Below are 22,872 nucleotides of genomic sequence, written 5' to 3'. Positions count from 1 at the left end.
TTATGTGAAGAGGCTTAAAGCCCAGAGGTAAGCAGACATCCAGGATCAAACCTGAACAAGGAGGACCTGCCGTGGACTGCTAAAATATTAATGACCATAAGGACAGCTGACAGAATTTACCATGTGAACCACCTGTATGATTATACGTGGTACTCCACCTTCACTGGGGAGCCATTCATATCTCTTTTCCCTTTCACTTTTCCATTTCACTGAGTTTCTGAATTCAATTGCAATCACACAATGAAAGAAAACAAATTAAATTTCAATGTACTAAACCATTGAATGGAGCACATTTTTTTTAATATTTTATGTTATATGTTAACAAGATATTTACTTTTCTGCTTTTCTATTAGTCTAAAATCTACCAGTAAATGAATGAATGAATGTGGTCCGTTGGGATAAGGAGAGCTGAGCCAAAAAGCAAAGCTCTCAATTTACTGGTTGATCTTTGTTCCAACACTCATTTGGATCAGCTCTGAGTCGTATCTAAAAATACAAGGTCCCAAATACAAGAATCTGATATAAGCTTCTTCCACAGGCCTGCTGGGCACTCCCTTAGAGATAAGGTAAGAAGCTCAGTCACCCGGAGAGAGCTTGCAAGGTGAGCCAGTTAGGGTGGCTTGAGCACCTGATCTGGATGCCTCATCTCCCACTGGGCAGAAGACCTGGGACATGCAGGAGAGACTAATTCTTTTGGCCGGCTTGGGAACCCCTCATCGTCCCTCCAGATTAGCTGGACGGAGTGGCCAGGAAGAGGAAGAAAATGGATGGATGGATGAGCTGCAGTCATGTTTGTTTTCATATTAACTTACTTGCTAAGTGGAGGTGGATCAACATCAGAGCCAGGGTTAGTTTCCATACATTCATAACTTTTCCAATATTGAATTCATATTGTTATTAGGGTTCTTAAAAACAAAGCTGCTGTTGTACCTGGATTTATAAACACCTCAAAGATTATTTTAAAATTTATATTTAAAATCATTACAGGTCATTTTTTTTCCATGATTAGCAGCATAAATTATCCTTCTTTTATGTACAATTTTAGACTTTCAAAGTTTTCAAAAGAATGTAAAAATAAAAAATTAGGAGAGAAAAATTCTTGTTTTGTTGAGTTTTAAGTTTAACTTCTGGATCAAAAAGTAACATTTGTCCAGGTTTGTGTCTGCTTTCACATAAACATATTCATATTCAAAACTATTTGTACCAATTACATGCTGTTTGAACACCTCGTTTGACTTGATGAAGACTCTTTGATATAGATGACATTTTCCTAAAGTTGATTAATGACATCTGGGCTTACTGTCTTCTTCATCTAAGTAGCTTCATCAGCCTATCTTTTTGAATGACCTATTACTTACACTATTGACAATATGCTAAAGATATGGTAAAAAAAAACTCACTGGACAGTGTATACACAGTGTTTCTGTCATGATTCTGTGCTTGGGTTCTTGTGGCGCTTTTGTCGTGTTCGGTTTTCCCTGTCAGTGTCACACATTCAGGTTAATCATCCACAGCTGTCCTTATTTAGTTAATCAACCTCATTGTATTTAAGTGTCTAGTTTTTCAGGTCAGTTGTTCTGTCACTGTGTTGGTCTCCCTGCGTATTTGTCATGTTTTGGTTAATTTATTCAATTCTTTTAGCTTCCACCACCAAGCCTGGTCTCCTGCATTTGGGTCCTTCTTCCACCATTCCTGACGCTTTCACTTGACAGGTTTAGGGGACAGGGAGGTAGTAGTTTTGGGTGACAGACACACCCCATTTTGTGCTTTCTATGTGAAGATTTCATTATGTGTTTAGAAGTGTTTTATTTATTGGGGCCAAAACCATAAAATTCTTGAAGAAAAACTGTTTCAATGTAGCAGCAATTTCAACATTCTGTGGGTATAAAAATGTGATTTTTGCCAGTAAGTCATTCAAAGTTCATCATTCAAACAGACATGAGAACTGGTGGCTGCGGGCACCAGTGTGTCCCCAAGCACCACACGAGGTGCTCGCAGGTCTCTTAAAAATAGAACAACTTAATTTTGAGCTGCGTCTAAATTTCAATAATATTCTGTTGCTATTTTTTTTAATTACACTTGAATTTGCATAGATTTAAAAATTAAAAAGTCTTAATATGTTGATGATTAGATGACCTCTGACCAATTCCAGTTAAAAGATCATTAATTAAGTTAAAATGCAGCAGATTTGGTCATTGGTTCAAAATGTGAAAAGATTTGTTTAAAATGTTTAGGTTGATTTTTCTTTAACATTACACAATTTATAAAAATGGTACAATACAGTAAAAATGAGACATTTTTCCCATTAATGTAGTGATGTAAGAGATCATCTGAAAATGTAACAATTACTGAGATTATTAAAGTTCTGAATATTAATATCTGTTTCCTAGCTTGTCATTGTTGATAATTATAGTGAGAAATCAGTGTCTTCACATAGAGGAGGATCATTATTAATAATGTATGACTAACTATAACTAAGAACATTTGTTATTTCAATCTGGTATTCCTTCGTATGACTTAGTACCATGAAGTAGTTCTCAGGTTCAAGAAGGTCGGTGACCTCTGTGCTATATATATATATATATTCATTCATCTTTCAGACCGCTTCTTCCCTTCCGGGGTTGCGGGTGTGCCGGAGCCTATCCCGGCTACTGATGGGCGAAGGCGGGGTACACCCTGGACAGGTCGCCAGTCTGTCACAGGGCCTATATATATATATATATATATATATATATATATATATAAAGATTATAATTTTATATATATAAAGATTATAATTTGCAATCAGGAGGTGGCAGTCACATTTTACACAACATGTGGCAGCTGTTGAGGTTTTAAGAAAAAGTAAAAATTTTACCGCAGACTGGACCATTAGACCTATTTAGAGGGGTGGAATATCAGGATATACTGCAAATCAAATAACTATAAATGCAATAAAATTCATAGTGTCTATTTTTATTAGCTGATTTAATTATTTTGTTATCAGACAAATAACTATATTTGTCAAATGTGAACGCTCTGTGGGTAAACAAGAAATGTGTAATCATCAGCAGGTTATCCAGATTTAAATATTTATTTCCTATCACACTTTAAACTCAACAGATGCACTAAAGGAACACGATGCCTCCTTTTTTTCAGATAACTAAGAAAAGGCATACACATGACAAATGTAACTAAGAGTTAAAGCAAAAACCTTCAAGTTGCAAAAGAGAACATAATTAAAATATAACACTGAACTGCTTGTTTCATTTAAAAACAAAGCATTACTTCTACAAACAAAGTCTAATGTTCTCAAGTTTTACAGAACAAACATTGAATTGAAATATTTTTGTCGACATCCTGTGAATAAGCTAGGAACAAAAAGCAAATTCTCAGAAATTCTTCTCATAGTTTAGTGTGTTGCTGCTGTGCAGGACTGAACTTTGGTGTTTTTGCTGGAGAATCATAGCTTATTTCTGTCTGAGATTGTTGCTTCAGCTGGTAAAAAGGTTGATTTCCAGATTTAGAAGGAGCATGCCTTCTGCACTGTTTGCCTTGTACATTATTCTGTTTTTTTGTCTGATTTTAAATAGCTGTAATTTCATTTTTGAGTCACTGCCCAAGTAGGCTAGTAGATTAAAAAAAAATCTACCAGCCAACACTATGTTCTACAAAAATAGCCAAGGCATTACTCTTTATCTTTTTGTCTAATTATTGTTTTTTTTTTTTTTTTATTAGAAAATGAACTTGCATAAAAGTGGCATGAACACTTAGAACTATCATGTAACTGTAAACTCAAATTTAAACATGTTGACAGATTTATATTAAATTATAAAAATTTCTTTATACAGTTGTTTGCAAAAGATGGAATATTGCTGAGCCGCGATCTCACAAACACCTGACTCGTGGAGGAAGATGAGGAGGAGATGTCTGAGCTCCACATCGCGTTTGGAGAACCGAAGCCGACGGAAAGAGAAGGCCGCTGCCGACAGGTGAGCCTGGTCCACCGCTGCTCCAGGAACAACCGATAGGATCCAGCGCAACGAAGCAGAACGATTCCGTTCAGAAGATCTCCGAAGGGCCTTAATCCTCAGCAGAACTCCACTCCGCTTTTCCCGTCTCCTTTTTATGGAGCTTCATTTTTAAAAGTCTGTTTAAAAATTAAACCCTGATAATGCTCAAACTGCAGTAGAGCTTTGCAATACAACAAAAAAAACAACAATCAAACACACTGGCGCCATCTTGTACCTGGGGAAAGCTCACTTTGAAAGTGTCCTTCCTGCATGTGACCTGTCGAGTCAATGTGTGGCTGAGAGACTGCGGGAGCCAAGTCTCTTTCCCTGCTGATTCACCTCTAATAGTTTGGTGGACTGTATCATTTCCACTGAGTGGATTAGAAAGAAGGTCATTGTTAATTCCTGTGCTTGGAGTTGACTGCAAACAGCTGAAAATCTTCTTGGGGGCTGTGAGGTAGAAACTGGCCTGAATGTGCGACTGATACCAGCACAGAAATGAAAGTTTAATACTCATTAATTCTGAAATAAATCTGAATTAACCAGGCAGACAGGCTTTTTTAGCGATTGTGCCTGAATTTTATATACATATTTGTGTCAAGTAAAAGCTCTGCAATCAATTAATTACTTGAGAATTTGAAAGGATGTTTTTTTTTATTTTATTTTGTACCGGTCAGCGGCCCGAGGGTTGGGGACCGCTGTCTTAAAGTTCACAGCAGCCCTAAAGTTGTGCTCCAAAATCTCTTTGAGCTGTCACACAGCAGTTGTAGTGTAAGTCATCCAGATAGAAGCTAACTCTTTAGCAGATAGCATTCTCTTCTGTAACCTCCGACAACAAACAACTCCTTTGCTTAGTTGAGTCTTTACTATTTTTTGATTGGTCGAAAGGAAGTGGAGGCGGGATTTAGCATATATAGGGGTGGAAGGCCCCGCCCGTCTGACAGAATGCAAAGCAGTTTGAATTTTGACAGACTTTGAGCGCGTGGATGAAACTGAGAATGCATTACAGCGGGGGGCGCTGTTTTGCATGATGAATTGAGTTTTGAAACTAACAGAGCGTGGGATTTTACTATGCAATAGATTTAAAGATACTTTAAAATAAATTTGAACCAAACCATGTATTGAAATGTCACTTTTAAATATTGAATTGTAAATTGTAAAATGCATTTCAAAATGAAAGACCAAACTGCATATTGAATTGTAAATTGCAAAATGCATAGTCATTTGAATTATAACATCAAAAACCCATGACAATATAGAATGCAATTGATTTTGTTTCTATTCAATATTTTATTTAAAAAATTCAAATATTGAATTGTAAATTGCGAAATGAATTGTCATATCAAAAGCCTAATCTGAATATTGAATTGTCAATTAAAAAATGCATTTCCAAATGAAAAGTCAAACTGCATATTGAATTGTAAATTACAAAATGCATTGTCATTTGAATTATGACATCAAAAACCCATGACAATTTACAATGCAATTGATTTTTTTTATGCAATATTTTATTTTGTAAAATTGTGATATTGAATTGTATATTTTCATATTGAATTGTAAATTACAAAATGAATTATCATTTTGCAAGCCTGATTGAATATTGAATTGCAAATTGCAAAATGCATTCTCAAATTGCATGATGAATTTGCAAATTGAATTGTCAATTGAAAAATGCATAAAACTTTGAATTATGACCTAAAAAAACTTCCATAGAGAACTGCTCTTAGGGGTGGATACCGGCTGAGAAAAATAGGAAAATCTGAGCAAAGCACATGGCCCAATGACTGTACAGGAGAAGTGGACCCAAGAGAGGGTGACATCATCAATAACATGTTAAAATAACATGTTAAAACAAAGAAGGAGAGCAAGAATGCTTATTCTGACAAACAGAATAACTCTGTTTCTCAAAAGAGGTCTATGGCATTTTGGCTTCTTGAAGCCAGCAGGTACTTCCTATTTAGAACAGGGAGGGGGGAGGGATCACTCAGTCCAGCTCTCTTATATAGTCATGGGGTGGGCTGTACAAATGTTAAGATCAGAGACCTCCATCAGGCAAAAATGTTCATGAACATTTATTCTAGCAGCATAATGTGGATGTCAGGTAGTGGTGAGCGACACATAGGAAAAGTGTGAAGTAGCTGAGATGCAAGTGTATCGTACAGATTTGTCTTTTTTTGACTCCACTGCACAGCAACCCCGTTAGTGCTGTTGAGTTAATTAGTACCCTGAGTTCATCTGCTTTAAAGATGCAAAATGCTGACACAAAGCAGAGTTTCAAGTTTGATCAATCACACTGACACACCCCAGATGTGGACATGACTTCATGTCTGGGACAACAAGTTCATTTGTAAGATCTTTTCAATGCTTTCCTACAGAAACACCAAGTGTTTGTTTTATGTCTACACTAGATGCTTAAAAATGGTCTAATATCATTTATTTAAAATGGAAAATGCATTTTAACGGTCAGACTTAAGAGTCAAGACTTGACTTATCCTAGGCTTACTCCGCTAGCATCAAGGCTTCGTTGCGTCGTGGGAGTGGACTAGCTACAGCCGATGGCTTACACTGGCTGCTGCTCCAGCCACAGCCTGTGAAAGCTCAGCCCAGACAGAGTAGTGCTGGATCTCTATGATCAGCTTCTGGTTGTCCATGGTTATGACTGACAACGCTGTGCTGCAACACACTTTGAGTAACCCGAAAATTACGTAATGTTTACGACACGCTGAAACCGGCAAGTTCAACGGAAAGTTAGTTTTATTTTGAAAATATACCGGATGCACTTTAAATTCGCTCGCGTGGTTTCTGTTTTAAGTCGTGAATAGCCCCAACTTCACAGAAAGTGATGACGATCAGCTGCGGCGTCCGTCAACATTTGAACCGAACGAAAAGGATTCGCAGCAATGCAGAGGTCAGTCCGCAGACGCAGGACGTGAACCTGCAGTGGAAATTCATCTTGCACTTTTAATGTTACGAAAAGACTACGGCGCACGCAACTGAGCCGTAACGCTGGCGGTGTAAGCGAGGGGTTAGACTTGACACCAAAGACTCCTCTGACTAATAATTGTTTGTGGCTTGTTTTTGCCTATAAATTTGTTGACAATAAGCATGTACATTTTTTTGCAGATAGAATGCTAAAACAATCAAAGACTTGATTGAAGTCTGAGTTCAGTCACCCAAATAGATGATGGTGTGCCCAGAAATATGAGTGGATGTGAAAAATCACAAAAAGAAATGCAAATTTTAATACTGCTCTGTTTCTCTGTGCGTCACCCAAATACCAACATACCTTCAACAAAAACAGTGAATACATCTAGACAATTTTTACCTGACAGCACAGTGAAAATGGCAGCAAAGGCGTTGAGCTTGAGACCGTCAATGACATTACCAAAGTGACAGACTTCCAAAGACATGAGCAGGCCTCCTGTGGCTAGCAGCAGGATGTACAGACATTCAGCCACAATGCACAGCCATAGCACTCCTGTGGAGAAAGAACAGTTTTAGTAACCGCTCATCTGGAGGAGGGATGGCTAGTAGAGGGATGGAAAGAGATGTGGGCTGGAACATAAAAGCACTCTGTGGAGGAATATTAAAGGGATGAAGAAGATGATGAAATCACCGACCTCCATCTCTTGCCATTAACCTTTGCAATTAACCTTCACAGCCAAAAAACAAAACAGGACATTCTGAGTTTAAGCTATCATGCTAGAAAAAAGCTCTTGACCCCCTATGATGTGAAAAAAAAAAACATAAAATGACTTGGCAAGAACTTTGAAGATGTAAATGTACATTTATCATTCCAATATGTTGTATGATAACAGTAACCTTACTGTTGGACTATAAGGAAATCCTTCAGCTAAATTGAATACTTCACTTTAAAATAGTTCTTAATACTTGTAACTGTTAACTCTTGTCCTATCTTTTGGGGTCCAGATACCCTACCCTTACATTGAAGGGTAATCCCTCCCATGACAAAGTGGAAATGATTTCATGTCTGCCACCAGTAAAAATCAAACATGATTGAAAAAAAAAGCATGCAGTCCTGTGAGTTCCAGATGAATCCTCTCCCACCATCAACGTACCTAGGATAGCACAAGATTAAACTGACTGTCTTTGTACTTTGCTGTACTTTACTACACTGTAACACTTTCTGTTAAGTGGGCAGTATCTTACTGTAATGTCTGGAAATGAATTTGAAAAGACTCATGGTCACTACTGTAATCTTCAAAGAAATATTTACAGGTGGACAGAAGAAAAGGTGACTGTGTTTCCACGTGCTTTGCCAAAATGGATTTAGCTTTTTGTAAATGTTTGAGTTTAAATTGTGCTTAAGGGGAAAATATAATAAAGTTCTTGCGTTTGAAATAGAGAGCCTATCAGTGCATTTTTCATATTGCTTTTATGTTTGTATTGTGTCAATATTCTGTTGGTGTTTTCAAGAGGAGACCAGTCCAGCATTTATCCTCTCATAAAGAAACTAAACATGAAGAAGTGACAAAAAAACAATGGTGTTTAATCACTGGTTCTTACATCAGACGTTCAGCTGAAGAAAATAGATAGGAGCATTTTCTTTGTAAAATATCACAAATTGTAACAATTTTCATGCACAGTGAGAACATTAAGTGATATGCTTATTGTGAAGACTGTTTTTTCTTTGAAACTAACTTACCTAGAACTAAACTTCTCTGGAGTTACCCGTTATGGGGTTCAAAGGTTGATGTTATCCACTAGTTTCTTTTAGACATTTGTGACACAAGATGCTTCCAGAAATACAACCTTGAAGATGAAGGTATAACCAGGAGAGGCAAATGTACTCAATTAAGGGACTTTGTTCAGCATTTAATTTGCAGTTTTGGAAGAAGTGAATTCAATTTGAATTTATTCAGATATAGCATGGTGGTACATTGGTTAGTATGGCGTCTCTCGTGTGTGAGGACTTTATCCTGCTCACAGAGAATTAAACACGTGCGCGCAGGAGCAGCAAGCGCTTGTCGGTGTAAGGGATCCATCATCCAGTTCCACTTCCAACCACCAGAGGGACCCCTCACCTGAGTCTTAACCAGCCATCTCCTCACCTGTCTCCTGCCTGCCATTATCACCAGCTGGTTCTCATCATGCTCATTATCTCTGTGTATATAGTCTAGAGCTGTCAGGCGATTAAATTTTGTAATCGCGATTAATCGCATTTCCTGAGTTAACTCGCGATTAATCGCACATTAAAAAGTGGCCTTTTTTAAGGAAAAAATGTGTGCTTCGTGGAATTTAGCAGTTCTAGATTAATTATGAAAACAAGAATGGCAAAATTGATAGTTTTCATCAGAAATACTTTATTTTGTAACATTGTATTGAGATAGACTTTCTTAACAATAAAAGGCTGTAACATAAAATGCCTAACAAAAGCCCAAGTGCAAGTGAAGGGCATTTTAAATTCAAAACTTCAATCAACGTTCAGTAAAATAAAATAAAAAACATCAAAAATGAAATTTCCATAACACTCTCATGTTCATTTTTTGTCAGGACCAAATCTTTTCCTCCTCTGCTGAACTACAGCTCCTAGCGCCGGCCGGTTTTAGATAGCAGCTCGGTGGTTGGAGACCCGCCCGTGATCTAGTGAGAGCAGCCGGTGAGTTAGAGGGCAATGAGGGACACCCGCGCGCGGTATGGAAAGGCACGTATGAGAAAACCCGCGGTTAATGCGTCAAAAAAAATTGTCGGCGTCAAGCACATGTCAGATTAGCGCGTTTTTAACGCGACACATCTGACAGCCCTAATATAGTCACCTCCTGGACTCAGCTCTTTGCGAAGTAGTGTATTTGCCTGTCATACAACTCCGAGCAGTTTATTCCTCGTGATTTGACCTCTGCCTGTCTCCTGACTCCCTGCCTTGCTCCTTGTCTGACCTTTTGCCTGGATTTTTGACCTCACCTTGTTTTTGCCCTCATCTCCTGCTATTTAAAGCTGTTGCATACGGATTTCAACGCCTCAGCCTCTTCGTTACATTTGGGGTCTAAATTATCCTCTTGGGGGTCTGAGTTGTCAGCGAGGAATGTTTGATACGCGCGTGGAGATGTCTTAATTCTGCATGGAGTTTTGAAATAAAAAAAAAAAAATGCCATAGGTTAGCATTGTGGTTTCATGACAAGAAGATCACATGTTCAGATCCTTGTAGAATTTAAGTGTTTTTCTTACTCATTCTAAAAACATTCTCCACACATTTTTTTCACAAGCATTGAATGATTGTAGCAAGCAAAACGATTGAGTATTAATACATACACATTTAATGTAAAAGAAGCAGGACAAATGATGACTAGTCATGCGCATGAAAAAGAATAAATGGCTGGTTGAATGCATAAGAAATCTAAAAGGTATTGTAAGGCTTTTATTTTTTAGGAATTAGGCTAGTTTCAAACAACCCTAAATCCTATCTGTTAAAAATGTATTGTTTTCAAAACTAAATATATTAAAACAAAATTTTACCCCATTAAAATTCTAGGTAAGGTGATACTATGTTGACATGGTGGTGGAGTGGTTAGCACTACTGCCTCATAGCAGGAGGTTCTCAGTTCAAGCACCAGTGGAAACATTTGTGTGTTGAGTTTGTATATTCTCTCTGTGTACTTATTCATTTCATTCAAGAGGACGTGAAGATGTTTAGCGATGTAAAATAAAGGATTATAGCTCTCCGTTTGGTGCTGAATTGATCTAAGCACTTCATCAGGGTGACCTTAAAGTCCCCCATGACAATTTATTTTGTTTAAAAGAACGTTCTCAGTAGTATTTTAATTATGATAATGAAGTTTTTGACCAAAATCCCACAACCTAAAAGTCTTAAAAAATAATTTTTCATGTTGATCTGAAGCTTGCTTCTGTTAAAAAGCTCATTTGAGGGGGCGTGGCTCTTGGAGCTGAGCAGAGCTGCTTTGTCTCGGACCCCTGCTATCTGATAGTGGTAGCTCTGTGTCTCGCTAGCAGAAATGATCACTGCTGCTACACAAAATGTCTAGCAGTATTGTTTTGAGCTGGATGTCAGCTCGGACGAGGAAGTGCAGAGCTTCATGGACTGAACTTTCATTGATTTACAATCCTTTACAACTGCGGTCAAATGAGCCGCCGTTCACATTTCTGTGGTCACATCAAGAAGCTCCGTGGAGTCTAAATTTCTAAAAGTACAGTTGGAGGTAGAACCTTCAGCCATCAAGCCCCTGTTCTATGGAATAAGCTCCCAGCTCATGTCAGAGAGGCCAGCACAGTTTCTACCTTCAAAACTAGCCTTAAAACATTCCTCTTTGGACAGGCGTTCTGCCAGGCTAGCTAGTAATCAGAGAATATTCCCTCTCCTGTGGTCCTTGTGAGGCTAGATTAATATTGATACGTTTAAATATAAATTTAGATTTTCTATCATGGTTATTCAGATCAGCTCTGGGGTTCTGTTCTCTATTCTCATTTACTTCTCCTCTTTTCTATTCTTTATTATTTATTGTATTTAGTTCTCCATGCTTTTGTTGGTGCAGTTCCATTCACATGTTGTTCTTCTTTCCCACTCTCCTCTGGGGAGCGGGAGAGATTTCAGATCCCCGGTGGATCGCCCACGCTCCCACTCTTGGCCGTGGACCACGCTCCCGACACCATCCTGCATCTCTGAGTGAGAGTGATTCCTGCTGGGTCGTCTGTCCTCCTGCTCCTGGTCGTGGACTGCACTTCTGCTCCGTCTTGACTGTGGACTTAATCATCACTCGTCCCTCAGCTCCATCTGAATGAAATGTTCTAGATGCGTAGTTGTAGAAGCTAATCTTTCTCTAACTGTTCTGGTATCGCCTGTCCGTCCTGGGATAGGATCTCTCCCTCATGTGGGAATCCCTAAGGTTTCTTCTTTTTACCTGACTCAGGTTTTTTTTAGGAGTTTTTCCTTACCGGGAGGGAGGGTCTAAGGGCAGGGATAACCAGTTTATGTAGTCTGTTTAGTTTTTAGCAATTGTTCACATTTTATGACTTTTTTCTGCATCTGCAAAATTACCTGCATGAAGCCAAATGAGACAAATTTCCTTTGTGATTTTGGGCTATATAAATAAAATTTAATTGAATTGTTGGAGATTTTCCAGCATTCTCAGTCCTGCTACCGTAAGTATTGGATGAAACTCACACCAAAAATCCAGTGATGCTGATTTGACCACAGAAATGTGAACGGCGGCTCATTTGACTGCAGTCAATGTGAAGATACCATCTTCTCTTCTCCAGAACCTGAACTAGACACTAGGAACAGATGAGGGTTTAGTGCATGTGCAGCAGAGCTGTTGATGGAAAGAAGATCATTCATTCAAACAGAGTCTGTCCAAGACAGTTTGATTGATTTAAAAGGAGAAATACTCGGAAATGAAAAAACTAAATGATTTCTTATTACATCTGTTCTCTTTTAGAAGAAAAATGACACACAATATCATCCATGGGAATTTGAGGAATCAGCTGAGCTGCTGCCTTCTGCAGACAGGATTACTGACATTTGTACTCTGATTTGTGAACGATCTAAGAGGAGGAAACAAATACAACCAGTTAGGACATTGATAAAATAAATATTATACAAATTTTGGTTACAATTGGTTAGGCTACATTTTATTATTTGTGTAAATTTGCTTTAAACAGTGTTCAGCTGTCAACTTTGCCATTCTAAACAATATAAACCGGAAGCAGTTCTGCACTAGACCAGTGATGAGTGACGTCACGTGCAAAGGGTCTATTACTGAAAGAATATTTATGAGAACTACGGGCAGTCGGATTCCAGTAACAACTGTATTTCATTTTGAACTACCGGTAGTAAAACTGTAGAATGAACTACAGAAGTATTTCTGTGTACTGTGATTCATTTTACAGCTTTATTACTATAAAATAAAATACAGCTCACAGAAATTCTACCGTATTTTATTTTACAGTAATAAAGCTGTACAATAATTACTGGCATACAGCTGCAAGTAAGTTGCTCTAAAATCTACAGCAACTATTTTACAGTGTATGTTTCAACTGTATCCCTCCAGTAAGTGAGGGAGCAGCAGCAAAAGAGACTTTCTTCTTCGCCAGAGTAAAACTCATTAGGGTTGTAATAGAACTGAAGAGGCAATTTCTAAGATGCTCCAGCTCTCTTTATGTCACCCAGTGTCTTTTTTTCTATGAAGGGAGAAAAAACATGCAGTTGCCTGGTTACAGATCTTCAAATTGCTGCTTTCGTTTTGGAGTTTTAGCCTTAATTTACATGAGCATACATTGACAATTGCTTGCAAGATTGCAGGGATAATCAGGACAATCAGAGATGGGAAAAACAGGTAGGAATGATCATTTTGTGTTTCCTTTTAAAAAAGGTAAGCTAGGAAGCAAGAGGTTTTATTGGACAGAAACGTGTAATTGCTTGATAAACCAGCATTTCAGTTTTAGGCAAAAAAGGACAAGAGCAGAAGGAATATCTTTTGAGTGGGGAATAAATTAGCATCTCTTCTGACTCCAACAGCATGACGGTCTTGTGAGATTGGGATGAATGGCAGAGCAGCTGTAGAGGATTAAGAGTAAAGTCATGTAAAAAAAAAAGAAGTCCTGATTAGGTTTAACCCTTGTGTTCTCTTGTAGGTTCCAGATGACCCTATAATGATGTGTGATCCTCCCATGACAAAGGTGGACAGGACTCTGTCTGCCACAGACACCAGTGAAGAGAAAAAATCCTTGAAAAAAAAAGTTCAGCGTGCTGTCATGTGGATCCGAGATCTAAACATACCTAGGATAGAACAAGGGTTAAAAGAAGAGTAATTACAACCTCAGAAAAAATATTCACAGTCAGAAATGACACCAAAATACAAAACCTTTCAAATTGAATCCAGGTCCAACACCTTTATTTTTTTTTTTTTTTTAATTCGGTTGAGGTTTTTCAAACCTCTAAAAATCTTCTCATAGGGAGTCTATTAAATTGGACAGAATCTTTGAGAGGGTTGGTATTTCATTAAGTTTATTGCTATATATTATGTTATTTATAGGGACAAAACCTTGCTTGGTTTTCTGTTTATGTAATTGTTTTACCAGAATTTTTGCTTCTGTCAAATTTCCATCCAGTTTCAGTTCAACGTTTTGATGTTAATTAATTCATGTCAGACAGGGGCAGAACTACATATTCTATGTAAATCAACAATAGTTTTTTGGGTTAAATAAGAAAAAAATATATACTAATTTAGGATAAAAACTTGATTTGTGAAAGTGGCGTAATTATGGAAACATTTAACAATGCACAATTTGCTCTATTTCTATTTCAATAATTTCTGCAAATTATTAAGAGGCAAAGATTCTGTCTGGATCGGCAGCGGTCGACAGAATCTGTGTCGCCTCTTGTCTTACATAAAACATGTGGTTAAAAAAGTCAAACATGACAGTAAACTCACAAAAGTCCTAGTATAAAGTCTGTCGTTATCATCCACCTTCTTTTTACGCTTTTTGAGACAAAATATGAGTGTTATGAAAGCGGACGGTACTCCCAGGTTGATACTGGTGTCAATCACAAACAGCTTTAAAAACCTAAAACCTCACCCACACATCGGTAGATCAAAATGCTGCTTTTTCTAAGTGTCTTTCATTTTTTAAAAACTAGGCGATGAAATCAGCAGCAGTGAGTGGACAGATGATTGCAACAGCAGGGATGAAGACTAACAAGAAGTGTCATGAACATCAACCTGCTGGTGCTGAAACTGCAGGATGGGAACCAGCAGCTCCTCCTGTCTGTTGAAATGTGAGAAGAAGAACCACTGAGGTCCACACAAAGTCATTCCTGCACAGGAAGTCCACACAGATACTGAGGGACTCCGACCAGAGGTGATAAATGAGCGTCAACTCGGAAGATTTTCACAATAAAAGAGCCAGACTCTAATGTGGAGATGCAACATTCATCTGTGCTCAGACAAAAACAGAAAAGGCTTTACTGCAGTTCACAAATAGACTGAAACACTGCACACTTTCTGCATTTAAAGGACAATTACACAGAGTTTTATGTTTGTGTCTTTTTTAGCTCATGGTAGTGGTTTATTAATTCTGTCAGTTATTACAGAGTGAATGTACTGGATAAATAAAAATATCTTCATACTGGAGATGGAACAGCTGTTTTATGTTGTTCATACTGTAGAAGCTGCTTGTTTGTTGATTAGCAACAAACCTAAAATTATCTATTTACTATCTATACATGATTGAATACACAATTTTTTTTTCCATAATTGGAAATGAATTCAGGTGTCTTTAAGCTTTAGAAATGGCAGCTCAGATAAATAAACTGCTGTTTTCTTATTAATAACAATAATATCCTTTCATTTGTAATGGCCTTCCACTCCACTGTTTTCATGTGCCTCCCTTCCAAAAATTCGCCCCCCTGCTGCCACCCCATAGAAAATGTTCTAGCTCGGCCACTGCTGTCAGAATATGCTACAGCTTGGTTTTCAGTTTGTCATCAACAGATTCTCTCATTGTTGTCCTTTTTTCTTTTTAGATTTAAGGCTTTTGTTTTGCTACACTTAAGTTTGTGGGGTTTTTTTTTGTTCCTTGATAGTATGTCTTTGAATTAAATTGCCATACACAAGTTTGTACTTCCTGCATATGGGTCATCCATATCACCATTCCTAACATTTTTTTAGATTTAACTTCCATCTTTGTCCTGTTGCAAAGCTTTTTTTCAATCCAAGCCTAGCTGTCTCATTAGCCTCCAGAGTATTTTAAACAGCTGAGTTCATGGTTGTCTAATAACTACAAACTCCTTGTCCTACAGCTACAGAGGACTATGTTTCAATTATCAATATACTTTTCCATTCTGGTCCTGTCTCTCAAACTGCTGTTGTTCCGAAGTCTTGTACAGATTGAACATTGATATAGCAAACATCAAGTTCTGTTCAAAGATAAAGTACTTTAAACAGCCTGACGCCTTCAGAGACAGGACTTCAAATAACAAATAAACTTTATGAGCAGGTATCCAGCTACAACCAGCTCACCAGCAGCTATCCAGCTACAACCAGCTCACCAGCAGCTATCCAGCAACAACCAGCTCACCAGCAGCTATCCAGCTACAACCAGCTCACCAAAAGCTATCCAGCTACAACCAGCTCACCAAAAGCTATCCAGCTACAACCAGCTCACCAGCAGGTATCCAGCTACAACCAGCTCACCAGCAGGTATCCAGCTACAACCAGCTCATCAGCAGCTATACAGCTACAACCAGCTCACCAGCAGGTATCCAGCTACAACCAGCTCACCAGCAGGTATCCAGATACTAGACCTGTTTACAAGGTTGCTACTCACCAGCAGCAGGAGCTGCAACAGCTTAGTGACCAGGTAGAAACCTGTAGCTACATTTCTTTCATCTCTTAACATTTCTTTCAACACTATGGAAGTAGGGATTCAAGAAAAAATTCCTTGTCTAAGCTGTCTGCAATATCAACAGGAGATTCATGCCCTACGTGATAGGATTTTTGCTCTAGAAACAGAACTAGGACTTCATGATACACTTCCTCTGCAATCCAGTGGTAAAAAGTCAACATTGGTCTCAAAAAGAAAGTGTCAAAAGACAGGTACTTGCAGTTTAAATCTAAATGATACTGTGTCATTTCCAAGACTTGACTATAATCAACTTGGTGCTAAACCAAAACAACATGGAAAGGCTAAACAATTTGTAATTGCACCCGAAATAAAGTTGACTAACAAATATCTCCCGTTGTCAGAGTCAAAGGAGAAGGAGCTTAACAGACAGAAAGAAAATTTTAAACATCAAATGCTAGACATAAACAATGGAATCAATATAAAGCAGCAAATGGAGAAAAAAGTTGTCCATGATTTGCTTCTGCTTGGAGATGGAGCTATATCTGAAATAAGTACAAACAGAATAGTCACCAGCAGTTATCCAAGAGCCACTGTCAGCGACATCACACAGGTTCTTCTACAGGAACTGACTAAACACCAAGAGGCTAAACTGTTGATTGTGCACGTGGGTGCGGTAGACATAAGAAAGAGAGAGTCTGAAAACTTAAAAAAAGACTTTATTGAACTTTTTGAGAAACTTAGCAATGTTGCAATCCCAACATTTATAAGTGGACCTCTTCCTAACATTGACAGGAGGATAAACAAATTCAGTCGGCTCTTTCAGCTTAACACATGGCTGTCAAATGTCTGTGAACAGAGGGGACTGCATTTCATTGAAAATGTTAAATTTTTTTTGGCACCGATATGATCTGTTTAAAAGTAAAGGTCCGCACCTGAATAGGGCTGGAGTGAAACAGCTTACAGAGAACCTCCTCCTTGCTCTCAGGAAACAACAAAGGTGTGAAAATCCCTGCTTGACTTCCAATAAAACAGGAAAAATTGCTGATCCACCAGCCTCATCCTTACCACAAGTCTGGGCCCCATCGGCTACATCCACCCCCTCCAGAGGCTCCTCGTTTTCATTTCTATCTTCATCATCACCCGTAAAGTCTCCCAAGCTTCCAAATTTCCCATTGTCACCTCTGAAATTACCCAAGCATCTGGAAAGCTTGATCGATTTAGGGACTAAAATAGTCCCCCGCACCCCAAACCTGGGAAGATCAAGGTCTGGGTCATCAAAAAAAATATAATGCCACTTCCCTAACCAAATCCCTTTCACCAAATAAGGCCCTCCAAGCTGAACTTCCACTAATGGACCCCGCAGTAGCTACAGCCAACAGTGTCACTGTTGTTGTCTAGGATGTTAAAAGCCTCTGCGTGGCTACCACCAATAACAAGGACTCTATGAACCAGAGGCCCAGAGATAGAGCACTCTCTTTGAAGACAATATCTACTGTATTACCACGTGGATTCCATAAAAGAAAGACAAAAACGTCATTAAATCAACATAATTTAATATATATTCCCTTTAAGATGTTGAAGTTACATGAGACTTTACCAAATCTTAAACACTGTGTACTTTTCAGATCTTGAAATAACAAATCATTTCTAATGAATCATTTTATTTCAACCCATAATCTTGATTTTTTATTTCTAACTGAGACATGGCTTGACAAAGACACAAGAAATGCAGTGATGATTGAATCTACTCCACCTCACTACACCTTTGAGTCTGAAATACGGAGAAACCAGAGAGGTGGAGGTGTGTGTGCTATTTTCAGGGACAACATACTCTCTCATAAATTGTCTTTTGGGAACTTTTCATCTTTTGAATATGTCTCATTTAAAATTGAATCAAAAAAACATTTTATTCTTTATGTTATTATTTATAAGCCACCACAAAATTCATTTATTAATGATTTTGTAGAATTACTTTCAATTGTGTGCCTTGAATTTGACTGTTTAGTCATTACCGGTGACTTGAATGTGCATGTAGATGTGGCCGATGACAGACATACTAAAGAACTCTATGCCATCTTCGAAACCTTTGGCTCAATTCAGCATGTAAATGAGCCTACACACTGCAGAGGGCACACTCATGATGTGCTCATTACAAAAGGTGTCAATATTTCAAATCTGACTGTTGCTGATGTTGCATTATCAGATCACTACTGTATTTTTTTTTTACTCTGTTACTATTGTAATGGCCTCCTCACTGGACTCTCTAAACGAGGGATCAAACAACTGCAACTTATTCAAAATGCTGCAGCTCGAGTTCTGACAAAAACCAGGAAATATGACCACATTAGTCCAGTTTTGAGGTCTTTGTACTGGCTTCCTGTCGCTCAGAGAATCGAGTTTAAAGCAGCTCTGATTGTTTATAAGTCTCTCCACGGCCTAGCACCCAAGTACATTACTGATATGCTCATTTCTTATAACCCATCCCGAAATCTACGAAGCTCAGGCAGAGCTCTTCTTCAGGTTCCAAAAATTAAAACTAAACATGGTGAGGGAGCCTTTCAGCATTTCTCTTCAAAGGTTTGGAACAATCTCCCTGAAAATGTGAGACATGCCACAAGTCTGAAAATGTTCAAATCCAAGATGAAAACGGTTTTATTTAGCAATGTGTTTTAAAATCCGAACTATTTTTATGTGTATGTTAAATTTCTGAATTCTAATCTTGTTGACTTTTATGATTTTACTTGTGTTTTATCAATAGATTTTTGTCTCCTTTTGTGATTTTTTTAAATGTTTTTGTACAGCACTTTGAATTGCCTTGGGTAGGAATTGTGCTTTATAAATAAACTTGCTTGCTTTATAAGGTTTTGGACAGTGAAACAAAGCCAGTATTTGGATATAAATGCAACATTTGAAACAGACTTGTTTATGTCAAATGCTGTGAAAAATGTATTTTCATCTTGAGACTTAAAAGAGTAAAGAGCAACAATAACAAAATAAAAATGATATATTTATTCTTGGATTGACTGCTTCAATAATCTTTGCAAATGTCCAACTGGCTTTCTGATTGCTTAGATTGCATGAGGGTTGACCAGCTGGTGTGTTTAAAGTGCTTCTGATTCACACAGTTTTCAATGGAGCAAAAAAAAGCGTTGACAGTGTTTTAGCCTAGTTGTAATTCTCGTTGACTTGTTTTCTTGTTATAAATTTAGCCTGGGTTTAAATAAAATAATTATTCAGTAACAAAACTATTCCTTACTTTGAAAATACAATTAGGATTCAATCGGTTGAATTTAACTCTTGAGCAACTCAAATAAAAAAATTAAAAATGAATGAAAAAATGTGTTTTTTTTATTGCCTTTTGCTTTGGGTACCTAATACACACAATTTATTTTTTTATTTTTATTGTGTTTTCATAATGGCTTCTATTACTTGGTTGAAAAAATTAGGATTTTTTTCAAACAATAACTCTGTTTTCAGTTGGTTTTAATGGGAAAATTAATTGTTTTAGAAATGAAGCATTTGTTTAGCCAAAATAACGGGTGTGAAATGCTTTTACAACAACAAAATTCAAATGTTTATTTGACAGTTATTTAAATTCTGAATTATATTCTACATCAAATCAAGAACTTGTGAATCAAAGACTATCCATAGCTGTGACAGCCCCAACTGCATAACTCTGCTTGGTAGAATAAGGAAGTTAGATTCTACGGTTTCTGGTCGCAGTAGTTTGTTTTGATTTGAAACACTTGATGTCCCTTTTCTTTTTCTTTCCGTAAAAAAAATAAAATGTAGGAATTATTTTCTGTCTTCATTTTTGTCACTTTTTATGAAAAATTATAGAAAGGTATATTGGTACTTGATTTAAAAAAACGTTTGGTCTATTAGTTTGAAGGTGGTCAATTCACCCACATGGAACAAAACTAAAACCGGCAGCTGAGAAAGCAACATGTTTTCTACTTTGATGACAAACATAAGGTGAGCTTGAAGACTTTGTTAATACTCTGGAGATTGGTTCTTAGTTTCCTCCTGCAAGGAATAAGACATAATGTGATAAGCATAAGGTTCACTGTTTTTCCGTTTTGATACATTTTTACTGAAAAAATAAGTTCTGCTTTGCTTTTAAAAAATTTTTTTTTTTTTAATTGATAAAACCAAAACGCTTAATTCCAAATCATTTGACCTTCAAAATTAATATGAAGAAGTGAGAAGAAGATTTCATCCAAGTCAAATGAAAGTAAAATAAATAATCTTGAGGTTAAACTACATTCAGGTCCTGAAAATGGAGATAACTTCACTTATATTTCCAAAAACAGCCCTTTCTTTAACCTCTTACTGCAGACATGCTTGAGTCTTTTTGGCTTCATAAAAAGCAGAGGCAAAATCAGCACGGAATCCTTAAAAGCCAAAGTATAAAAAAAAGCGTACAAATATTTAAGCCGGACAGTCTTAAAATGTTAATCTTTAAAATCGTATGACTTATTTTGGTAAGTTTATTTATCAACCAAATCCCAGTTTTCCATCTCAGTAGGCCAACAAAATAGATTTGAACCTTCTTTAAATCATAGGTTTGCCCTTTACAACTCCCTCAAGTCAAGATATAAAAGGAAATAAGTACTTTTTTTGGTCTATTTCCTCATTTTTATTGATTTCCATTTATGTTTTTGATAAGACTCTTGTAAGGTCTTATTGATTGTTTCCCATATTTAAAAAAAAGAGTAGTTATAATAATGCATTCTTACCTCTTTCATTTGAGGGAGCCACAAAAATGAAGCTTCTGCATTTTTCCCCTGAGAAAGAATGTAAAGGAGACATTTAGTTGACATGACTGTGGCCATGCTGCAACGTGTTGGTAGGTGAGGTTTCATCTGTATCCCATGTTATCATGAGACTGAGGTAGACTGCAGGAAAACCAACCCGGTCGCAGTAAAATGCGTACATATGCCACGACTTTGCACTCTGAAATACCGTGTATAATATACGCCAAACACAGGAAAACCCACACACCATCTTGTCTTTGGTGCTTTTTGGTCAAAGAAAATCCTATTTTGAACTAAAATGATTCTTTCAACACAATAAATGCATTCAGAATAGCGAAAATGCAGGAATGCAGGCACACTTTGGGTCGCCTCACAGATTAACGGCTGGGGTGGGGTTTGGGGGTGCTGTAAATCAAGTTTTGGAATTTTATAGGACTTCAACTCCATAGAAGCTTAAATGCTGATTTTTTTTAAGCTATTTTCTTTTTAACAACTTCAAATGTTGACGTAAAGTGGGTTGACATGACAGCACAGTCCCGTTGTGACTTGTGGCTATAAAAACACAACAGAGTGAGGCATCTTCTGATGCGCACAGCTTTGATCCCGAGTCTCCAGACCAACTCACCGGTCATGTTGATGTTCTGCTCGCAGGAGAACCAGATCCCGGTGTGAAACTTCCTCATCACGTACTTGTCCTCCCCGGTCTCCCAGATGTACTGTACCAGGCGCGTGTCATTGATGTTGGAGCTGTTGTACATGATGCAGAACGACTGCTTGGTGAAGACCGGGCCCTGGCAGAACGGCTTCACCACTTTCCGCGTCCCCTCGCACCAGTAGCTGGTGGTGAGAGCCGACACGGCCAGGCACAAGGCGAGGAAGTTCAAGGTGAGAGCCATCAGGGCTCTACGCCGCCGGTCCATGCCCATCACAGCGGAGCAGAGGACTGGGGACGCCTGGCTTAATCCCTGCAGGACCGCGGATTCACGCGCCTCTCCCGGTCAAATCCTCATAATCTACGTCTGTCGCGTTAACGCATCCGCCGCTAATTACCCCCGTGCGTGTGGATCCTGGAGCTCGCCTGTCACATCTGCGGCTACAGCCCGCAGACTCTCACTCTGTTGCTCTGCCCCACCCCCCACGCAGGCAAATGCACTCACCCCACTTTGATTTACGCACAGACTTCTCAGCTTCACACTGGTAGTGGACGGAATCTCCTCAGCAAACTCCTCCTTAAAAATGTCCACACATTTGTCAGGAAGGTCAAAGTGGACATTAACGACAGCGTTTAGTCGCCTGAAATTGACGGTTAAATGGACGGACCATTCACACTGTCAGTTTTGACACACACAAGGGTTCTTTTGGTAAAAATGTCTGTTGTATTTCTTGCTCTTTTTTTTTTAAGTCAAAATGCTCATGGACCAAACTTGTGTCAGCACATTTACCAGCACAACCTCGAAGTTACAACTTCAAACTAAATTCTCCATCTCAATCAATCAACTACTCAGGACCTTTCTCTTGCCAACAGCCGATCAGATGTTGGACTGATTAATGCAAACAAATCTACCCTTCATTTCGCGTAGCTAGTATTCTTTAAATAAACCTTGGGAAACTGTCTAAGTCTTTATCATGTGTGAAATGTAACTGTGATGAATTGTCAATTGCAAAATGCATTTTCAAATTGCTAATTAAATTGTAAATTGATAATTGTATATTACTTGCATAATTTACTACATAATGTCAAAAGAAGCAAACCCATGTCCATTAAATCCATCCATCCATCTTCAGAGCCTTTCCCAGCTACTGCT

The 22,872-nt window shown here is 38.0% G+C and overlaps 1 protein-coding gene across 2 annotated transcripts in view; it reads right to left on the bottom strand.

Moving 5' to 3' along the window:
• LOC112138871 (germ cell-specific gene 1-like protein) overlaps positions 1-22,588 on the bottom strand; it is a 32,447-nt gene extending 9,859 nt beyond the window's left edge. The window contains exons 1-3 of one of the 2 annotated variants that reach the window (XM_024261538.2): positions 21,693-22,588; positions 21,050-21,097; positions 7,318-7,470 (exon numbers count right to left, since the gene is read on the bottom strand). In XM_024261538.2, coding sequence (XP_024117306.1) covers positions 7,318-7,470; positions 21,050-21,097; positions 21,693-21,993 — 502 coding nt within the window. In that variant the 5' untranslated portion in view covers positions 21,994-22,588. The remainder of the gene's footprint in view (positions 1-7,317; positions 7,471-21,049; positions 21,098-21,692) is intronic. The other variant, XM_024261540.2, reaches the window with a different exon arrangement.
• Between the last annotated feature and the right edge of the window lie 284 nt (positions 22,589-22,872).

This window comes from Oryzias melastigma, unplaced genomic scaffold (assembly GCF_002922805.2).
Source record: "Oryzias melastigma strain HK-1 unplaced genomic scaffold, ASM292280v2 sc00221, whole genome shotgun sequence".
In the NCBI taxonomy this organism is placed as follows: domain Eukaryota; kingdom Metazoa; phylum Chordata; class Actinopteri; order Beloniformes; family Adrianichthyidae; genus Oryzias; species Oryzias melastigma.
Note: the sequence above shows the minus strand (reverse complement) of the source record. Positions and strands in the feature narration are given on the sequence as shown.